This window comes from Ambystoma mexicanum, chromosome 12, assembly GCF_040938575.1.
Source record: "Ambystoma mexicanum isolate Mex_15411 chromosome 12, UKY_AmexF1_1, whole genome shotgun sequence".
Taxonomy (NCBI): domain Eukaryota; kingdom Metazoa; phylum Chordata; class Amphibia; order Caudata; family Ambystomatidae; genus Ambystoma; species Ambystoma mexicanum.
Genome location: NC_090936.1, coordinates 1,000,484,256 through 1,000,506,742, shown reverse-complemented (window position 1 = coordinate 1,000,506,742; position 22,487 = coordinate 1,000,484,256). Strand labels below are relative to the sequence as shown.

Sequence of the window (22,487 nt, the reverse complement as noted above, 5' to 3'; positions counted from 1 at the left end):
ATCCAGGGCAGATCCTGAACAGTTTGCCGGGAGTCGAGCTTCCCTTCTCCTGGGCCGTGTTCCTCTCGTCCGCGAGGTAGGCCTCAGAAAACTTCTAGAATCCTCCAAGAAGCGTAACTCGATGAAAACTTCACCCTTGAGGGACGTAGAAAAATCCCTCCCTTGAGGCTCGATTAAACCGAAAAAATGAGCTAAATCTCGTTGAAAAAGCACACAACGCAGTAAAAGCTCGAGAGCTATAGCACGAGGACTCCCAACACTTCAACGTGCGGTAAAAATCTGGGGATGGCTGCCAGGGGCAGGGCTTAGGGAGAGGGCAGTCATTGGCTGGGGGCAGTATGACCCAGAGACCAGTGATTGGTTACTATTAAGAAAGACAGATCAGAAACGAAACTGATACTGATTTTTTTCTTTACCAAGGATTCCCAGCCTGACGACAGGGAATATTCATGAGCATGTGAATCCATGCCAGACCCCATGCTGGAGAACATGGTTTGGCCTATTAGTTACATTAGAAGGAGAGGATGTCAGTTCTTTGCCATTTTCTACTCCCCTTGTAATCATGGGCCTGGCCACTCTCTCCTAACTCCTTCAGGGAAATCAGGTGTGTTAGCTAGTTTTGGATCCCTCGTAGCCTCTTCTCATGAGCTTCTTTCTAGTAAACTGGTTGCTTGCAAGACTCCCAGTTTCCTGTTCCTGGAGAAGAAATGTAGTTTGCCCGCATTCTAGGGGCCAAAACATCCATCATCTCCTTAGTCTTACCCTTGGGCGTGAAGCCGCTGAGCACTTTGCTTGCCCTAGAAGTCCTTGCAGAAGGGTTTGGCACGCTTGAGGCATTAGTCCGCGTTTGGTCCTGTTCTAGCAGTGTCCAAATTTCAAGAAGCATTTCATCGCCCACCTTGCCTTGACAGTTTGCTTCTCTCTGAACGGTAGTTCCTTTTTAGTTTTGTGCGAAGGGGGTCAGTGTTCTGTAATGGAAAGTTTGTTTTGGAAGCCCCAACCCCCCTGACTTGCAGAGCAGTGGTCCTTTAGCAGGGGTCTGTGTAATTAGTTTCCTCTGGGCAACACTAATCTTTCCATTTCTTTTTGATGAGTTATTGTTATGTCTGGCTCTGGTCCCTGTATGCATGTCTTGGTGAGTGATGTCAGTTTGGAATGTCAGTCTGGAAACCTGTGTGACAGAGAATGTTGTGTTAGTTAGAGTTCTGACCTAGGTAGTTGATGGAGATGCAGCCTGGGTGGTGGGAGCCAGTGGGCTCTAATATGATCTTCCTAGCTCATTGATACCGATGAAACCTGATGTAATCTGATGACAAATAAACTACACATGAAGTACACTGCTGCGCAAGAGTATCCTTTCTACATGTACAATACTTATGTTGGAATGAAAAAGGTACTTTGTATAGAGCCTTAATTGAGTCATCTATGTCGTTTCCCGGATTTAGGTCACGATCCGAGTATAGGGGCTTCTGGGCTTCCATAACCGGTATCACTACCGGTACCCAAGACTGGCAAAGGGGCATAATTGTGACCTCTGTTCATTTTTGATATTTAAGCCTTGGCCTCTCCTATATCGTCGTGCACAATAAGTGGCTCACAGCATCGCTCTTGCGTCCCAGAAGACAAACTTTATTTCCATTCAGGGACCAGGTTGTTTACTTCACCCCACTGCCCCCTCCTCCCTTCCAGGTCTGATGCTGTTGATTTATCCCCCTGGCCAGCCACCTGTCCAGCCGTCTCCTTTAACAAATCGGTTTTAACATTTTTGAGTTCCTCAGATGTGATTTGTATGGGGGAGGTGAGGCAAAGATAGTCAGTTTTTTCACTTTCTTCCAAATACAACGCAGTGGATGCAGTCACTAGATCGTTGATCATAAATGGGACAGGAGCCAAAGACAGCCCCCGCGACATCTTCGTGGAAGTGCTGTCCATCTCTGCATCTGTCCCTTCGTCTATAGTAGTAGGAAGATATGCACTCTTAGACATGAGAGGGACCTTTGCGTATGTCAAATCACAAACCTCAGCAGAGTTTTTGTAGTCAGGAGTATTGTTTGTTTTTCCCCGTCCCGATCTTCCTTACCTCAGTGGCTGAATCAGAGGGATTTCAGAGAGACTACCCTCCAGAACTCCTAGCAGCTCCTCACCGCAGACATGCTGCTCAAGAGGAAAGGAAAAAGAGTGGAACAATAACTGATAGCAAAGTAGCAGGTGAGAGCTTACTACAGACTGGCCATGCTCAAACAGTTGTACTTATCCTCGGGGAGAAGGAAGCCTCGCCTGATCCAAGCGCGAGTGGACCTACAGCCCAGCCCAGCCTGGCCTACCACAGCCAACTAGCTGCTCTCTGCTCATTACTCTGTCTCCAACCTCCACGAGCTCAAGTAGGAACGAGGGTGATATCTCCAAAAATAAAACGCATACACGCTGCAGCAGCTATAGCTGCAGCTACATCTGCAACTCTCCACAAGTCGCTGCCCGCTCCTTGCTGCCCACTACTCGCTCCTCGCTGAGCATGCTGAGCATACACAGCAGCGTGTCCCCCAGCTTGCTTCAGCTCGAATAGAGAAAAGCAACTTGTGGCGGCAAGCCGCACCGTAGAAAGGCGAGAACGAATTAAAAAGTGGCCGCTTCCGATACCAACTGTCTCCTTCATGCCTACATTGATCCTGGTTGCTTCTTTTCACTGCTACAGCTCTCTGCTAAGTTTTGGGATGGCTCTCTTAAAAACCTGTTGCCTCTGCTCACATATTGGTACATGAGCGTTTTGGCTTATTTAAAGTTTAAGCAGTGTCCAATGGGCTTTCCGCATACAATACCCAGATGCTCTGGATGGTGGGAGCATAGAATTACCTAATTGTCATTTTTTAGAAGCCTCTTGTGGTAAAAGGGTTTATAGAAACCCCTGGTAATATTGGGGTTTTAAATGCATGGGATGAGGTTTCAACACACCTTGGTGGGGGTGGAGAGCCTGCAGGAGCCCACTCCATTCATCCTCTGGTAGGCACATCAGGTAGGGGTTGACCAACCCATTTCCTTACAGTTTGCCCCCACACATGAAAGTATGAAGACTTCTTCCAACTTGCCACAATAGGTGCTCCAACCGAAAAGTAAAAGCCAGTCAGGTTTTATGAATTACCATAAAGAATACATACAGCAGCAGAGAGAACAGATATATTATTTGGTCAATACTGAAAACCTGACATATTTGTTTTTCACTGAGTCAATGATCCGAGCTCATGGGAAAATAGTACACTGTTGCATGCATTACATGCTACTGGAAATTAGTTGCTCAAATAACCCTGCATTTTCCAGTAAACTGTGCTTAAAAGAAATTGAGTGCACTACAAGTTGGCCAGCTGCAATCTATCACTCAAAAGTATCCCTTTTCCAGTGGTTTACTGTTTGACACAAGAGGGCTAATTAATCTTACTGTGTCCGTGTCAGATCACTCCTGGATATCTTTTGAGATTCTGTCTTACTCTGCATTAAGTCATAGTATTTTGCTAAAGTAGTAAAGAAACTTCTTTCCATGTCGAATGACACCCGCTGCCAGTTTTCTTCCCTTTTCACACATGTAATCTTGTTCTGAATACGTGGACACCTGCAAGTCCGTTTTCACCTCAGCTTGTAACCTTTTTGGTCTTTTCACTCTATAAAACCCCAAAAACACTGCTCTCAAGGGAACTAACAGACTCAAATGTCTACAAAAAATACCCAAAAAAGAGAAAATATGTCTGAAAAGAGCAAATACTGAATTTCTAGCCAACTGTAAATGTGCTTCACAGATATTTAAGTATACCATCTTTAAATGCAAATCAAACTATTGAATCTAACAACAAATCTAACGATATTTACAAGAAGTTGTATTAATAATCTGGTTATTATTTCTCAGAGCAAGGTCAATGACTTGAATTCCTCCTTTCTTGAACAAGGTCTCTGCTGTTAAAATGACATTTCCTCCAGTAAGGTGAATGATCTCTTTTGCATGGTCTAGATGCCTTCTCTTTTCAAGATGCTTCTGCTTTTGAATTCCTGCCTGTCTCAGCTAAAGAGGTTGTTCCTACCCTCTCTTTAGCACCATCTTGTGCCATCTCTTTGGTCAGACATTGCCCCTTTAGTTACATTAATTATTATCTCTTTTTTTCAAAGGCTTGGTTCCTTCAGATCGAAGGAAAGCCTGCATCATCCCTTACATAAAGAAACCCACTATTGACACTTCCATTCTCAAAAACTATCATCTCACAGCCGGTCTACCATCCTTCTCTAAGATTCTGGAAAAGACTTTGGCTGCCCAACACCAACTTAATGTTGAAAAACTTTGCGATCCATTACAATCTGGCTTCAGCCCACTCTATGGTACCAAGTCAGTCCTGGTCTCTATATGGGATGAGATTTTTCAAATGCTGATGTACGCCACCTAATCGTATGCCACCCAATCCTATTCATTATGTTGGATTTGTCAGCAGCATTCAATATTATTGACTATAGTATTCTGCTTTCCCACTGTTAGGGAGTTTTACTAAAGTCCACCGTAGGTAGGACTTTAGAAAACTCACACGTGGGACACAGGGCTACACTCTAAGTATAGGCCTGAACCACACGTTTTGTTGGTAGCAATGGCTGAGCAGCCAGGCTCATCTTCTTCACTTGTAAGGTACTGTGAGACTATTGGTAGAACTTACCTAGACATACTTCATCTTCCATAGCATTACGGGGTCCAACCCTTTCATGCAAATGTTTTTTATACTTTGTATTGAAAGGACTCAATTGTACGTTTTTTAACAGCAGACCAATTTCATTTGTCGATTAATGAGAATAGAGGCACAAAATGGCCCCTGCTAATGTTAATGTATTATTGGGCAAGTCAATTAATGTATTATTTTTATCAACTCAGGCAGCATTGCGTGATATCATTCATTATTGTTCTTTAAATTTGGAGGCTTTTTAGCTTTTTGGCATTCAAAGACCTCCATGGCCTAGGAGAGCACGGTCACATGAACCTAATGACTGCCAGAGCAAAAGGCTGTGATTCAGAGGCAGGGTGATCTCCTGGGATAACAACTACATACAGTGAGACTGATGAGCAATACATTTCCAAAAGGCAAGGGCAGCATAGATAAGGAGATCCATGAAATCAGAGTTCCAGAAATAGCACAGATGAAGCACCTTCATTTACAATCTAGTTAGCACTCTTCCCAGACAGATGGAGAGGAGCAAAACTGTACCTAGGGAAGGATCCCAATTCACATGGATGGATAAAAGTGCTTGCGTCAGGATCTTCCTGAAGTCGCACTAAAAGCATTTTTATATAACTTACAATAATGCCAGGCAGACTACAGAACTGGAGTTAGACGGTTTATCGTTGTCAATTATGTGAATTCTTTATAGTGTCCTGGCTTCTACACAGAGATTGTGGGTTTGAATTAAACAGCATATTGCTGAAAAGGAAGAATTTGCCTACACATCCCAGGAAAATCCTTAACAAGCACTCCTGCATTACAAAGCCATCGAATGGATACACACCAAGATCCTTCACAATCTAACAAGGAAACTCACAATGCTGTACACAGTGTATGCATACATCTGCTGCTCCTCCTTGAAACAAACTGCTTTCCACTAAAGTGTGGTCCTTTATGAGAAATGGGCCCAAGGTAAAAGAAATACAGCATCTCCAGTTGTATTTTCCCTACTCAGATTGGACATAGTGTGCATTGAAACATGGTTTATTCTGCTATAACGAACAGCTCTTTAACAACATACTTGCTATGGAAGATCTTGCACAAACCCGTGGGAGCCCTAAAACACAAAAACCAACAGAAGGGAAAAGCAGGTTTTGCACAACCCTAGAGCCACTGGACATTTGTAAACAACCCTTGCAAAATGGGGATCAGTTGATAAAACTGCCACTCACCTTCATCTACATCCTTCATCCAATGGAGATTAATACTCCAGCCCATGACTGCGCCACCTCCCTCCTTACTATCACACACAACTTTCTACTTACCTTGTAAGGGCAAGTACAGTTTCTGAGGACACAGTGGGTGATGGAGCCATAACCACCACAGGTTCCCCTAACAACATCAACTCCCACAGCATCTGGATATGAATTAGGATTGGCTGGAAACACCTGTCAAAGAGAAGGAAGGAAACATTTAATAGGATGCAAACATAAACCAGATAGTATATTCTGTTCACTGGGATTTGTAAAGCAGACCTGTGCCATTAACCTCTTGGTGCCAATTACCTTCTTTTGCGATCTCTGAATTCCTGAACTGTAGTGGCAAGTAATTGTTTATGTGGGGATAGTTAGGGGACAGTCCTGGAAGGGAGTCAGACGATTAATGCCCCTTCCCATCGCCAGCAAGTCTGAGTATGTTGAGGTGAGCTGCAGTGTGCCTGTAGGATTCCTGGCGGGTAGAGTCGGACATGGGCTAAAATACATTTAGGGACACACCAACTTCTTATAGGAATGTGATATGTGTCAGTGGGGTTGGAGTATAATCTTGGCACATGTTATGGGGTATATACTGTGGCTCTTCAATGCCTATATGTCATGGTGCATGTCTGAGCGGTCAGTGATATGAAGAGGTTTGGTTACAACTCAGCATTGATCTCTCCCTCGTAGTATACTTGACACTGCTGCAGATCACCTCCTCAAGTGTTAAATCACAATGCATATGATACTACTAATTTTATTAGACGAGGCGGACGATAGTAGCATGCATCATGATTACTGTAACTTTGGAAACAAAGAGCCAAACAGCATTAAAAAAGAACAAAAGTGTTTCATGCCTGCCAATTTACTGAACATTTGCTGATATTATATTATTCATATTAGGTTACAATTCTGGTTTTATTGTTTAAGAATTTATTTGTTTCTGTTTTTCCCCCCATCTTTGACATGTTTTCACTCATTCTCATTTCTTTGGGAATAAGGTTGGGAATGTTGTGCATTCAATTTCTATATTTCGATATATACAGGTGTTCAGCTTTCCATCCAGTAGGTGTGGGATATTCTCCCAGGAAAAAAAGGCTGGATGAAGCATGTTGTGGCAGTTCACTTTTCCTTCCCTGTGGTCTGCTCTAGCATGAGGCTTCATTGAGTGCCTGGAAACCTGGTACACATAGGTGGGGTGCATCTATTTTCTTTGATAGATCAGTCTTGCGTCTCTGACCACTCTTCCCCCAACACTGCTATTTCTTTTCACATTTCTTAGCAGTCACAGGGACTATTTTGTGCCTTTACAGCATTTTCTATTGGATAACAGTGGGGGACTTCCTGCTGCGACACTTGTTCTGGGGCTCCTTGTTCTCAAACGATCTCTTCATAGGGGTCTCCTCTAGTCCTACCTGGAGATTCTCGCTGTTGAATCCACACATCACATATACGGTGGAACAGACTTGTCTTCATTTTTTCCATACACGCAGCAGGCTTACTGACTTTGTCGTATTTTGGTGGCTTTCCATTTAACTCTATGGACCATTAAACTCTCCTTGGAATTCACAAACTCACTTAAAGTGACTTGGGGGGCAGGGGGGGCTGCACCTGAACACTGTTCCTGTGCTCCTCTGGGGTTCAGGGAGTTCTAGGCCAAAAACTACATTTTGGTGGCCAACTATTTTTCCTTTAAGTGAATTTCAATGGGAACTGTGCCTAAAAGAGATTTAGATTTTTTTCGGAGGCCTTAAACTGTGTTTCTGGTTTGTTTTCCACCATGCAGCCCTGTCTTTGACTCGGATGTGTGCATTTGGATTTCATAAATACTATTTTCCAAAGGGCTAGAATTAATGTGATTGTTGGCCTTAGGGACATGCCTACTTTTCTTGTCTGGTCAAATTTCTGGTTTCATTGTCTTACCACCTGTTGTCGATATGTGTTGTGTGCATCAGTCATACAAAATACAACAAGTGTGGGTTGTGTCTTTTGGACATTGTACTGTTGTTGTGCAGGCACTAGGGATTCTAACTATGCTAGAATATCTGGATCACTCCCCCCACCCCGTGTCACTATATGGTATGTGCCTCTCTGTGATAGTGGAGCTACATTAAAATATAAGGATTAGGAGAGTTCTCAAAGACAAAAGAAATTTACTGTTTTTTATATATAATGTGGAGCTCATTCTAGAGTTTGCACGTAATTCGGCGACAGGAACATGTACACATGTACTTTGGCATGCACAGGTCCCCACTGCAGAATTTTCGTCATTTGCATGGCAGGGTGCAAAGGTGAAGGGCAAAAGGCAGCGTACAAGCGTGCATGTCACCTTTTGCCCTGCACACTGCCTACCATACTCGCATGGTAGGCAACGTTTGACATTACAATTAAACGCTGCCTGCAAGCAGCATTTAGTTATAATAATCATAAATGCTGCCTACCATGCATGTATGGTAGGCAGTGTTTAATTGTAAATACTGCCCGTCATGCGAGCATGGCAGGCAGCGTTTACAATGTATCCCTATGGAGTCTGCCTGCTTTAGGTTGGTGCATGAAGCTGGCAGGTTCCTAGGGATCCCCAGCATTTGTCCCGGCATGAAAATGAATGCCGGCCCAAATGCTGGAGCATTTGGCAGTTAACTTCCCAAAGCTCCTTCCAAGGTCTGACTCTCCTTCTGGGTCTCATCGATAGTCCCAACAAGCTTGCCCCATCAGACCAAATTCAAAAAGGAGTACTTCAGATTTCACAAACCCCTGTGCAGTCTCAAGCCCTCTGGAATGAGCAATGCTCAATTATCAACAACTTTTCGTTATACTCATTTAGATTTCGGCTTTGTCAGCTTTGTTGTGCGAGAGCACAGAGACGTGTATATCATCAAAAGTTGTAATGGGGTGTCCAATGATCTTTGCTATCAATGTTATAGTTCACATTACAAAAGTCAAGAACTGCTGTTTGACATTGTCATTTGGCAGACTCTTCAGTTGGGCAACTTTCCTGCTAGTTAGATTATTTCATGGCATTACATGTAGGTGACATCCATTTATTCCTTTAATTTATCATACCTTCAATGGAAATGATATATCATCCCATTAACTGATTGCCAATGAATTGACTAAGCCAAGTTCATTTCCAAAGGGTTTGGCTTCAGAGCATTCAACAATGATTACAAAACCTTTGCGTCAAAGAAAGTTTGTTGTATTACACGAAGGGCCTCAAGGACGAAAATGTTTCTGCTTCAGCCTTGTATCTGTGTTTTCAGTGTCCAAGGTTATTGTTTGTACTGTGCTTATGATATGCCAACGTGGGTCCCTATGGTTTTTCCCAATTCTTGAATTCTGCTGTTAGGGACATTTTTGCAAAAACTCTCTGGAGGGGGATGTGTAAACCTCTGATCTAATGGTAGCACAGAGTGTCACCCAAAAGGAAAGAAGAGACTTTCCAATGGTACCTGTAGCAAAGCAGTTAGACTTTACTTTAGGAGGTAGGAAGGTTGGCAGAGAGGTACAATTAATCCCATCAGACACCACAAAAGAACACACCACACTGGTATACTGAAAGAAAACAAATTACATATTATTAGGTGTTAAGATGGATTTCCAAAATTAGCCCTGGTGGGAGGATTTTGTGAGGCCACCCTAAGACACAAAGGTTGGATAGAATCCTTTAGAATCAACCCAAACTTATGCAAGAAGTCACCAGTTCAAAGAATAACCAGTTTAGGTAAGTTCTTATAGGAATAGCAGTGCAAGTGGGTATGAATAATAAGAGTTCCAGAGTTAGATAACTGTTCAAGTAAAGTTCAGGAGAGCACTCGACTCGATCCAACACACTAGGATAGGCCATGGGAAGGATCCTTAACCCAGGTTCCACCACCAAAAGTCAGGTCAGAGCAAGTTAGGGTCAGGACATTATGCTCTCGTTACCCTATGGGAGACCAGGGGAGAAAGCAACATGTATGTAGACTTACCCCCCTGGGCCAGATTTCTCTGGATACCATGGTTGGAGGTTCCAGACTTCATTACAGGATTGTTCTTCTGTTTGTGCCCCTACCTGATGGTCGTCTAGACAGAAGAGATACTTTGTTATACAGGATTTCGTTTTGGTCGGTCGCAGTGCACAGGAATTGGTTCCAGACAACTTCCAGTTGAAGACCCAAATAAAGGTAAGAGACAGCCACATGACACCTCAGGGACATGAAGACGAGCTCCAGCAAAGGTCCTCATGGTCAGGAGATGACAGGCGATCATACAGTGTTGAACACAGGACCAGCTGTTGTGTCCCCATTAGGGATAGTGGTACTATCCTGGTGGCTTCCTGGAGAATTGTAGAGAGACTCTTCATCAGCTTGTGTTCTGCTGTCACGCTTGTCTGAAGCCGGTTTCTCTGCTGCTGGAGAGGCCTGTCCCCTTTCGCATGTGTTTCGACTTGCTGTTTCCATCCTGCCACTGCTAGGATTTCTGCAGTTGCCGTGATCCATGACTTCATGTACGCACCCTGGTTCATGCGACAGCTGCTCCCATCTTCCAGCAATCTCTGCTTTTAAGTTCTCTCTGGGTTGTCTGTGGCCTACCTAATCTTCTGACCGCTCCTCCGGTGTGGTGGAGTGGAGGTTGATCAATGCAACCATGATTTTCAATGTGATGCCTTTGTGCCTGTTAAAGCTGCATGTCTCCTTTCCATGTGCATATGCCTCTATGTGCTGCATTCACTTTTCCATTGACTGCCTTGCGGGATAGATTTCTGTGAGCTAGTTTAATGGCGGTACCTCTACTTCTAAAGGTCATTCCATTGTGCAATTGAATTTCTGTAGGTCCGTGTTAAGCACGGTTTGGGTATTGAAGACAGATTTTTGGATGTTTGGAACTATTCAGGCTGTATTTAAACATTATGCAACCCTTTCGTGTGAAATAAGCTGTAAATACGTTTACTCTGCTGTTTCACTCCGTGTTCATTTCGAATCTTACATGTAAAAAGTGATCTTAAGTAAAGAAGGAACAAAAGGTCGAAAAGCTCATGCACTAGACTGGTTTAATGAAAAACCTGTGAGTGTTAATGTTGTGTTGTAAAATAGACATTGCACTGTAAAGTACAAGTGAAAAACCACACACCATGTGTTATCCCTTCTGGCTATATAGTCGAAAATCTGACCACTCTGCTCCAATGTTAACCCTGTGCTGATTTGTGCAAACCTGCCACTTAAAGGTTGCACACATTCCTATTCAAGTAGCATGTGTGGTGTTCTTTTTGCATTTACGTGGATTTGCCTAGAATGTGCATTCTGCCAAGAGTTCCTGTCATTCAGCATTTGCTTGCCTGTCTGTCTATGCCAGACTACCCATAACCAATGTTTTGTTAGGAACTCAGGTAGGGGATCACAGGTAACCCATATATCACTTTCCCCACAACCTGAACCCTCCTGCGTGTTGCATATGTGCTCCAATTTGAATGCAAACACGCCTTTGGGAAGAGTGGAGAGTACGAGGGGGAGGGGCGGAGGTGAAAACACACCTGAAGAGATCCAGCTCTTGAAGACTTGGAAGGACAAACGGAGCAGGTAGCAGGTTCTGAAAGAAAAACAAAAATGACATCAACAATCATTCAAAGAAACTTTCTGAGCTGGGCACACTCTTCAGATTAGACATACCGGCATCACCACCTCTTTCATGTGTGCAATTTTCAGGTTTTCAGATCCACTGCATGCAAGGCACCAGCAGAAGCTGTGGGTCTGCACGTTGTCACGGACGATGAAAGGTTATGTTATGTTAAGCAGTACTTATACTGCGCCCTTCACAAGCGTTGCGGCCTTAGAGTTTACAAATCCACAATTTCTACTAGTGCCTCGACGTTGATGGAATACTGAAGCGGAATTGCTTTGCAGGCCACAGTGCAGGGAACCTTTCTGCCACCATTTCACTCCTCATGTCACTGACGACACTCCGGTCACATTCCAACGTGTTCCGATAGTCAGTTACATAGTGCTGCGCCCCGATTGCTGACAACAGCAAAATATGTTCAGCAATAAGTGGAATTCTATTCAATTGCAAAGAAATGTACTTTTTATTTGCACAAATAAATGTATCTGATTTATGAATCACAGCAAACCATATACACAGCTACATTGCGTTGTAATTAATTAATACAATATACACTGACAGACTGACGAAAAGCAAATATCAATAAAAATAAGCATACAAAGAATATCAATTATTGCACATTTTTCATTATTGGGACCGAGACCTGCTACAGAGCTTTGTGGACGACACCAGGATTCAAAGAGATGCCACTTAAACCTGGATGTATCCCGATCTGAACAGCAGATCGTTTCAAGGGTTGAAGAAACTTCTCCCGAAGAGACATATCCAGTACGCCGTTGCAAGCTGCACTTTTAGTTTAACAACAAAACTTTAAATTGTTTTAACATTTCCAGAGGAAGCAGTTTAGCTTATAAAAACGTATATTCTGTTTGCGGTCGGTGACCGGCATACTGCCCAGCAGGGATTCATTTGATGTCTGAATTGTTGTATATTTATAACTGATATGAAAGAAGATCGCAGGAACATTACCTGTACCGGTTGGAATTTAAGGGGATTGAGTAACCCATTTAAGGCTCGTCAGCTGATCAGTGATTTGAATTGGCATGGGGCTTAGATTGCTCTCGTGCAAGAAGCTCATGCTGTTGTCGGGTATAGGTTTGCTGGTCAATGTGGTGATCTAAGATATTATACCCCTCACTCTGCTCTGCACAAGCCAGGGGGTGTGCTTACTCCTATTCAGCGATGTTTACACTTTGTCTGTTTAACAACACATATACAGCCCCAACGGGAAGCTTACTTAGAGGTCACAGCAGGTTTAGCAGCTCCAGGTGGTGCTTATTGTCAACACATATGGCCAGTGGTCGAAGTATACGAAATTAAGTAGTGGAACTGTGCTCCCTGCTGGTCTGCCCCTGCCCCCTCCCACACACAATCCAAACCCCTAAACAAAGCACACCTGCTATTTAAGGCAATGTTCAGTGCAGTCCACTATTGTGTAAGCTTCAACTTCTTCCTACACTTATTTTAAAACAAAACCATTCCAGAACGGTTCTTTGTAAAAATAAAAGTATAGGAACAATGAAACTTAAAAATAAAAAGTACAGGGGTGGGGGTGGCAGTGGTGGTAGTGGTGGCTCGAGAGCCCGAGCAAGATGGCGGCAAGGTGATGGTGTTCTGGTGAAGGCGGGTGAAACTGTATACATATTGTTGCATGTCACCCCTTCCAGGGGACATGGTACCTTCCAGTGTTGATGTCATGATCACATGGGGTAACCATGTGACAGAGTAAATAAAAGGGACGAGCCGCTTCCGGCTCGTCAGTCGATCATATCCTGACTCCGGGGTCGTTCTTGCCAAGCCCCATGCTGGTGCTATACCGTGTGCAGGAGGCCCAAGGACGGGGACCTGCACTAGGATCGGCGCCCCTGCTGGACAACGGCGTCCTCTTTGAATGTTCGAGCCATGTCACCATGGCTGAAGGTGCATCCCCAGCCTGGGTGGCCCCAGAGCTGGGGCTGCGGTGAGCTGGGTGCCCCAAGCCCACGTGGTCTGCTCTGGTGATCCGGGCCAGCAGGATGATCCCTGCCCATTGTTTGCTGCGTGATCGCATCCCAACTGATCCATGTCAGGTGAACCCGACAGCACCTGTGGCCTGCTCCAGTGGTCTGGGAGCAGGCCGCAACAAATATACCGCTTGTCCAGCGCGGTTCGCAACCGTAATACAAGCAATGGCCAGTGCATGACTGAGGCAACATACCAGTGCCAATTCTACGTGCCCAGCTGGCCGGGTTGCTTAAAAACGAGTGGACAGCGTGCTGAAGGCCGTGTCATGCCTAAAAAGGAGTTGTCATTTCCAGCGCGAGAAGCCAGGGAGGAGCTAGTACATGAGGTGGCCCACTGCGTATTGTGAAAGAGCGCTCCCCCAGAACGCGAGATGGGAAAAATTAACGGACTAGCTCCTTCAGCAGACAAAAGATTGAGGGGGAATGCTCAGGCATCTCTTCCCTGACGACGCTACCAGCCACTTCAGCGTCACCCATACCACGCGGAAAAGCGGAACACGGGCAGTGCACCACTGACATACCTGCTGCCCGGTTCCTATGATCCTCCAGCATATGATATATGATATGATAGGTTATTTATAACGTGCTTAATACCCGGAGGTTTCCAAGCACAGACCCGGGAATCGAACCTGTGTTGCTCCATGTCGTCTTGCTTCCAAGGCGAGCATGTTGCTGTTGAGATATCCTCCCAAGACGATGGCAACCACACTGTGAAGCGCAGCAGCGGCAAGTAGAACCTTCCCCATACTGGAGCCTATAGAGCCAAGCGGGACTGCGCATTGCCCTACGCCACTTAACCACATAAATTGGAGACATAAGTGCCTGGATATTTTCCATATCATCACATAACCGCCACTGGGTCATCTGCAGTTGGGCCTGACTCAGGGGAACGTCGGGCCATTACCTCGGCAGCACTGGGAAACTCTAGGTGTGCACCGGCAGCCCCGAACAACACGGCAACAGATAGAGAGGCACATTGATCTCTGTAAAGCCCACAGAGGTCCCGCCTGCCATATGAACTAGCGTATTAACGCAACGTTTGTGCTTTCCAAAAAACTGGTCGCCTATTACCCTGCACTACAACAACTATAATTGGAGACCCTTCTAACACCACGATCAAGGGGCACCGACTATCCACCCTGTCTACGCATACTGATAGATCTCAGGACCCTGATCAACGTCGCAACAAGCCCCCATTTAACATAGGCTGCGCCCACTACCACTGTTCATCTTACTGTACATAAGTGGTAATGCCCATCTACAACTAAGCAACCCAGCTATCCTGTAACGCTACTAAAGCATCCAACCAAAGAGTCAATAAGTAAAATAACCAAGCTGTATTTGGGAATCAGCAAATAAGAAGGAAGGAACTCAGGCTCATGAGGGGTCGAATATCATCCACTATTACTTCCTCATCAATCAGAAGGGAAAAATCAAAACAACTCTTAAAAGCTAAACTTCCATATATATAGTTCACTCCTGGTGGAAAAGAGAAAAGCGTTGTGCCAAATAAAGCCCCTGGCAAAAATAAAAAACATGCCGGAAAACGAGGAAAATGCAAAAGCAGCAGTCAAATTGGCTAGTAAACCATCGCACAACATTGTACCAAGAAGATTCTAAAACAATGCTCTGCGTAGTATGTGGAAAAAAATAAAAAGACTTTTGGTCACTAATAAAATCCACATAAAAAAGGTACCAACGACTCCCTACAAAATAACGCAGGTGAGCAGAGATGGATGGTGCACTTTACAGACCTTTTTTGAAGACCAATAGGGGAAAATCACGCTCATCAACAACCATCAACACCATGGGATATCCCATTTGATGTGGAGTCGAGTTCAAGGAAAATAGCCAAGCTAAACAGCTCGAGAGCTCCCAGCCCTGACGGGGCCTCTAATATCAACCTGAAAAATCATCCGGGAGAATGGGCCCATTTCATTGTTGAAGTAATCAAAAAATGTGTAGAATCAGTCAATTCCAGTGTCTTAGAGGACCGCAAATGTGGTGCCAAGCTTTAAAAAGGGCAAAAAAGACAACCCAAAGAACTATCGCCCAATTGCCCTATTGGACGTCATTGGCAAGCTATTTGGCTCCTTAGTACTGGACAAATTCCAAACGTGGGCATGGTCGGCCGACTGTATGGATCCCTTCCAGTCGGGCTTCGATAAAAACGTAGGTACAACAAAAATATCTTGCTGCTAAGCACATTGAAGGCCAAGAATGGAGGGAAGTCCTAGAGTCTTTATAGCATTTGTTGACCTGGTCCAGGCTTTTGACCAGGTCAACTGCGAGAAGTTATGGCAAATACGGACAAAATGGAATTGTCCAAATTCAATCATGCAACCCATCAGATCCCTTTATTCTGGGACATCGGTGAGAGTGAGGCTTAGTGGTGTGGGTCAACTGTCCGAGGAGTTTGTGACTGAGAGGGGTTAAACAGGGCTGCCCACTAGCGCCAGGTTTATACAACTCATATTGAAGACTTGAAGGACCATGAGCAAAAAACAAGATCTTTTCCTCCAACAATAGAAGAGAAAGTTACGCGTCTCCTATACACTGAAAACATCATCTAATTAGACCAGACTGCAGTCGGCCTCAAACGATAGCTAAACAACTTATCTGTATACATAAAGGAAAATGACTTGGAGCGCAATAAGGATAAAACAAAAATCACGTCCTTCGAAAAAACTAAGGGAAAGGAAACCTACAATGGCACCTAGATGGAGTGCAGCTTGAAAAAGTAAAGGACTTCAAATATCTGGGCATAACACTCAATAGCAGCCCTGTAAAAACCCCAGTGCAGATAATCCTCTACATAAAGATTAAGACACTAGCCTCACAAACAAAGGCAATAGACAAAAAAATCGAAATTTTTCCATCATTCCGACGATAAACATTTATAAAGCAAAAGTGATACCCTTGCTGTCCTATGGAGCCGAGGCAATGCCTGACAACCCAGAGAAAAGCTGCCATGAATTGGAGGGATACTTTTGGCGAAAATTCTTGGTATTACCCTCATCGACTCCTATAGCCGCCATCCGGCACGAACCGAGCTTGGTGTCACTCAAAGCGATGATCGACCGGAATGGTTTGATGTTATACAGGAAGATCCAGCTTGCCTCTCGCTTAAAAAGCCTCATCATCTACAGAGAAATAGAGGGTGGAAAAACAAAACGTTAACTGGTCACAAACACGAACAAAACCCTCCTAGACAAGATTGGAAATACAGAAGAAGAACTCGAGCGAAATCCAACTAAAGTAAAAAAAAAGACTGTAAGAATGGGACTGGATAAAGTCCCTAAAAGCAGCATGCAAAAAAAATAACCGCAAACCTTCCGATAAACACACAAAAAGTAAACCAAGTGATGGGATACTTGGTGAAATTCCCTAATAAAACACTGCGGGCTACGTTTTCACGAGCCCACCTGAACCTCTTAAAAACGAATGAGATCTTGGCCATCAGGGGGGAAATCTAGCACCAATCACTGTCGATACTGCAATAAAAAGACCAGCTGGAAACAGCCAGACACTTCTTGTTGTCTTGTTCAGGAACAATAAAGGTGAGAAACACCTACCTTGGTCGCCACTTTATTGCCTTACAGATTTACGAGGAAAAGGACTGGTGGTCTTGATTGATGAGTGACGGCAAAACATCTTTGGTGATAGCCGTAGCACTATTCTTTCAGAACATTGGTTTGGAACAGAAAACAGACAAGAGATAAAACAACCTGGACACCGAAAGAGGAGGATATTCATCAAGCAACAGAGCCACGAGAAAGAGAAAGGTAAAGAAATTAAACAAACTTAATAATCGGATAGACTGTCGCATTCTGCACCGCGTTTCGATTTCAGACCGCCTCATAGTTCGAACTTTGAATTTTCTTGATCTTCTCTTTCATTTAATTTCCCTCCTACCCAGTATTTTCTTTTTTCTCCTTCCGATTCTTGTCTGAAAGTTTTGGACCTGATATTTAGAAGATCTGCTTTAAAAGAAACAATTGTGTAAAAATTGTAAAACAATTAAATCAAATAATAAAAAAGAATAATTTTTTATAAAAAAAATTATCACACCACCACAGCCAACCGGGCTGCACCGAAGGAAGGATCAGCCTAAGCACACCCATGGAACAACTATAATCATATCACCCAAGATCTCTGGTAGGGGAGTGGACGCACTAACTATCATGACTGTATTCCTGGGAGGTCTGCCTAAACGATATAACAAGTGCAGGTCTAGTGGACACCTGGCCCGCCTCTAGCGGGGTGCAGATACCTCAACACCCTTAACAAGCAATAGACAACACCATGGCACTGCGATCGACCACAGGGCAGTACATACCCCACTTCCCATGCATCGGCCTGCCACTGGGGCATGACAAAAAATCTATTTGGAAGAGACGCCAGCAGAGACAGTGATTTAAACGCCTTTGCGCCGGTCTGCACGCCAAAACACCAAGATGGACGTACAAAACCAACTTTAGATACTTCTCACAGAAATGAGGGCTATAGGACACAGCACCCAAGAGACAAACGTCACAGTTCTGGAGATCAAGCGCGACATCCGAGACATGCAGACCAGCTTCGATGCCCAAGCAGAACGCACAACTGATAATGAACAACGGGTAAGCGCCCTCGAGCATAATAGCGCAGTGGCCTCCACTGATCTGGACGGCCTTATTAAAGAAGTACAGCGCCTCAGAGCGGAAATCGAGGATCAGGAAAACACCTCGCGGCACACGAATCTCTGCCTTGTCAGCCTCCCCAAAGAGGTGGAGGCAGTGGACCTCGAAGCATATGCCTATCGCCTGTTCCAGAACCACCTTCACATCCAAGATCGCATGTGATTGAAAGGATCCACAGGGCCGCTGTTCCACACCCCACTGCAGAAGAATGCCCACGACCCATTACACTGCGGCTCCTTAACTTCCAGAATAAGGTAGCCATTTTACGTGCCTATAAATTAACCAGCATAATTTGTACATAAGGATCATAAGTCCAGATTTTTAATTTTTACTCTGTCGAGGTATCTAGACATAGGAAAACATTTTCTCCCCTATTTACGGCACTACAAGGCACAAACCACAAATTCTATTTGAAATTCCAGCTGTCTGGGGCATCCAGTTAGAGAAAGAAAATGGCACTCCTTTGATGATGCAAAAGATGCCTGGTGCCTCCTATGGCAACAAGATCTAGTCTCTACAGACTTCCCTATAGATACCGACGACAAGAGATCAACCCACCAATCAGACACTTTGCAATGGCACACCCAACAACAGCAGCGACCGAGAGGCAAGCAACAACAACCCGGCAGACATCTAAATGCACCCGATTGCAAGGATTCCAGACTCCCAACATGATTGAATCTGATCCATATCGTCTTACTCCAACCAATATCGTCCTACAATATCCAACGTAACCATTCCCCGTGTCTGAGATTGAGCATTAAATACGCAAACAATGCCACCATGGCTATATGATCTGATGATGATAACCTATGCGGAAAACAACAAAATAACACGCTTTCTACAAGGAGCCTTCCCTAAACTCCCCCCCCACTCCCCAGAGGCTCCTGGCATAACTGGAGGCCCCTGACAAATTCCACCAGCATGCCAGATGGGCGGATGAGATCCTTGCCATCTCTCCTATCCCTTCCTGGGTATGGCCATTCAAGAAGCAGAATTGGGACACTGTTGGTTTGTCCCAATGTTAAGGTTACAACCTACAGGTTCAAGGTCATATTTGTTTTGTTAAAGTTCTTAATTAAACCCACACTCACATTGTTTGATCAGCACAGACCTCCTCGGCATAAGTATACCCTCTTTTACTTAATCCCACTTGTGAATCAACCAGGAAACCACTGTAATGGCCGACTTGCGCCTAGTGACACTTAATTCGCACCTACTCATTAAGTTAGCTGCCAGCCAACAACCAAGGTTTATCCATCCCTATGGCGACTGTGTGCAGTGCCCTCTACACTTTTTGGAGCCTCCGCCACTTTGGATCTTTGGTCTCACTGCACCCTACCATTACCATAGATATAATAAGCGGCTATACACACTCGACAGTATTAGCTCAACAGGACTTGGTACTATATTCTACAAGCCGAAGGGTCTCCCCCTCTTGTTCCACAGCCCCACCATGCCTATCTCCCTCAATCCTGTGAGTCTACCTTGTTTAATGACCTGCAGAAACAAAAGACTTGGTTCTCGTACGTCACCAAAATGCTGTGCATTACACAAGACCAGCCCCTATACTCAAGGGCTCTAGCACTGCTACTAAACAGTCTCACACTCCCCAGACAGCCCCACTCTATCTCTGACACTCAAAGCCACTTTACCACCTCCTCAGCCAGAAGTCAAAACTGTCAAGCGGGCCCTTATTAATGCAAGATCATTAATCGCTCATGCCTTAGACATTTCAGATCTCATTTCTTCCAATAATCTAGATTTTATAGCAATCACAGAAACTCAGGTCCTGCCCTTATGCTAGCAGTCCCTGACGATTACAATATCATCAGATCTGATAGAACTACTAAGAGGGGTGGTGGGGTAGTTATATTCGCCAAAAACACTCTGGCCACCCGAGAAGAACAAGTTACTTACCAACTGGTAAGATTCTTTCGACTGGATGTTCCTCCAACATATTCCACTTCTTTGACATGTAATGTCCACAGCTGTGCACTTCTGAAACTTTTTCAGCAGAGGGAGTCCTGTGTCGATGACGTCGGGTCGATGTCCCTCGAAGGGCTCCGTCGAGGGCTACGTCACAGGATGTTATAAATAGGACGTACGGCGCCCGTAGCCTCAGTTTAAGTTTTTTCCCTCAGAACGTGTGGCACCAGTCTCATGCCTGCTTGACTGCACTTAGCCTTGCGGAAACGGAAGCTGCAATCGCATAAGAAATTCTCCTGAGGGGCAGGCTGGGAGGGCGATGTGGAATACGTTGGAGGAACATCCAGTCGAAAGAACGTTACCAGTTGGTAAGTAACTTGTTCTTCGAATGGATTGTGTCCTCCAACGGATTCCACATCTTTGACAGATTCCCAAAGCAGTACCAGTAAATGGAGGATGGAAAAGAATTTAGGGTACCCAATTAGATTGCGGAATAAAGAACCGCCTTCCCAAAGGCCATATCCTGACCATGGATTGTATCCAGGGAATAATGTTTAACAAAGTTGTGGATGGAAGCCCATGTAGCGGCATCACAAATATTCCTAATAGGAACACCCCACTGCAGGGCGGTGGAAGTAACCACGCCCCTAGTGGAATGAGCATGCAACCCATCAGGAGGGTCCATAACCGCCAATCGATAACACTCCCTAATGGTGAGGATAATCCACCTGGACAAGGTCTGTTTGGTAACAGCCTGGCCCAATCGGTGTCCAGCATATCCCACAAAGAGTTAATCGTCCACTCTGACCCTGGACATCCTAGAAATGTAAAAGTTCAGAGCTCTCCTAGGATCCAACCGATGGAGTCGGTCCTCTTCCTTACCAGGATGAGGAGGAGAGTAGAAGGATGGAAGAACGCCCTTTTGACTCAAATGATATTCAGACACTACCTTAGGTAGAAAAAAGGGACGTACTCGCAGTACAACCCTGTCCTTGTGAAATACAGTAAAGGGTGGCTTAGATGAAAGTGCCTGCAATTTATTCTGTGAGCGGAAGTAACCGCAACCAAGAACACAGTCTTGAAGGACAGTAATCTCAAAGGACAAGAGTGCAAAGGTTCAAATGGAGCACCCATGAGAAATTTCAAAACCAAATTCAAATCCCAACCCGGCACCTGGAAAGGTGACCGTGGGAATACATTAGTCAGTCCTTTAAGAAACAGAGAAACCAAAGGAATCTTAAAGTAAGAACATTCTTCGGAAGAGCGCTTAAAGATAGACCGTGTTGCCAGGTAACCTTTAATGGTACCCACTTGAAGGCCCCTGTGGGCCAAAGAAAGTAAGAAAGACAAAACCATAGGAATGGAGCACTGAAAAGGATCAACATTGTGATCTCTGCACCAGTCGCAGAACTTACGCCAACAGCAACGGTACAGGGATTTAGTTGTAGGCCACCTGGCCAAAAGCAACACCTCCATCACGTCCTCCGGGAGGTCCCAATCCTTATACCTCAACCTTTCAGATACCAAGCGTGAAGGTTGAGAGTCTTGACCTCTAGATGGAGAACCTGACCCCCCCCTTGCGGGAGAGCAGATCCTCTCAGTAGGGAAGACGGCATAGAGGGCAGATGGACATTTCTAGTATGTCCGGGTACCACGCTCTCCTGGCCCAATTTGGAGCAATGAGGATCATGTGGGAACCGAACCTCCGTAAACTCTGCAACACTTGAGGAATAACGGGAACTGGAGTAAACGTGTACAACAGCGGGAAGGACCAATCCACCACGAACGCGTCCCCTAAGGCTCCTCTTGGAGGAAATTCCCTTGAGCAGAATCTCTCGCACTTCCGGTTGACACTGGTGGCAAAGAGATCCACTTGCGGGATTCCCCAAAGGACATAGATCTCCTGAAGGAGTTCCTGAGCAAACTCCCACTCGTGAGAGATCGTGCTGTGCCTGCTCAGAGTGCTCGCTGCCGCATTTTCGTCTCCGGCCAGATGAACTGCCGAGATCGAAATTTCCTGCTGGATGGCCCAGAACCAGAGCTGCATTGCCTCTCTGCACAACGGGAGTGACCCTACACCCCCCCTTTTTGGTTGAGGTAATGCATGGCCACTGTGTTGTCCGTCATGATCAGGACACTCTTCCCCCGTACAGAAGGCAGAAAAGTCTTCAGGGCGAGCCTGATGGCCTTCAGCTCTAACAGATTGATGTGGAGTTTGGACTCCGACGGAGACCAATGACCACTGGCTGTCAAATCATTGGCATGAGCGCCCCATACTGTGAGGGAAGCATCTGTCACTACCGTCGCCTCTGGCCACGGTTGCCAAAGTTGTTCCCCCCCCTC

At 45.0% G+C, this 22,487-nt stretch overlaps 1 protein-coding gene across 2 annotated transcripts in view; it reads right to left on the bottom strand.

Annotated features, from left to right (window-relative positions):
• DENND6B (DENN domain containing 6B) overlaps window positions 1–22,487 on the bottom strand; it is a 756,791-nt gene that overhangs the window by 245,152 nt on the left and 489,152 nt on the right. For both annotated transcript variants that reach the window (XM_069629519.1, XM_069629520.1), the window contains exons 9-10: window positions 11,445–11,500; window positions 6,005–6,127 (exon numbers count right to left, since the gene is read on the bottom strand). In XM_069629519.1, the coding sequence (XP_069485620.1) occupies window positions 6,005–6,127; window positions 11,445–11,500 (179 nt within the window). The remainder of the gene's footprint in view (window positions 1–6,004; window positions 6,128–11,444; window positions 11,501–22,487) is intronic.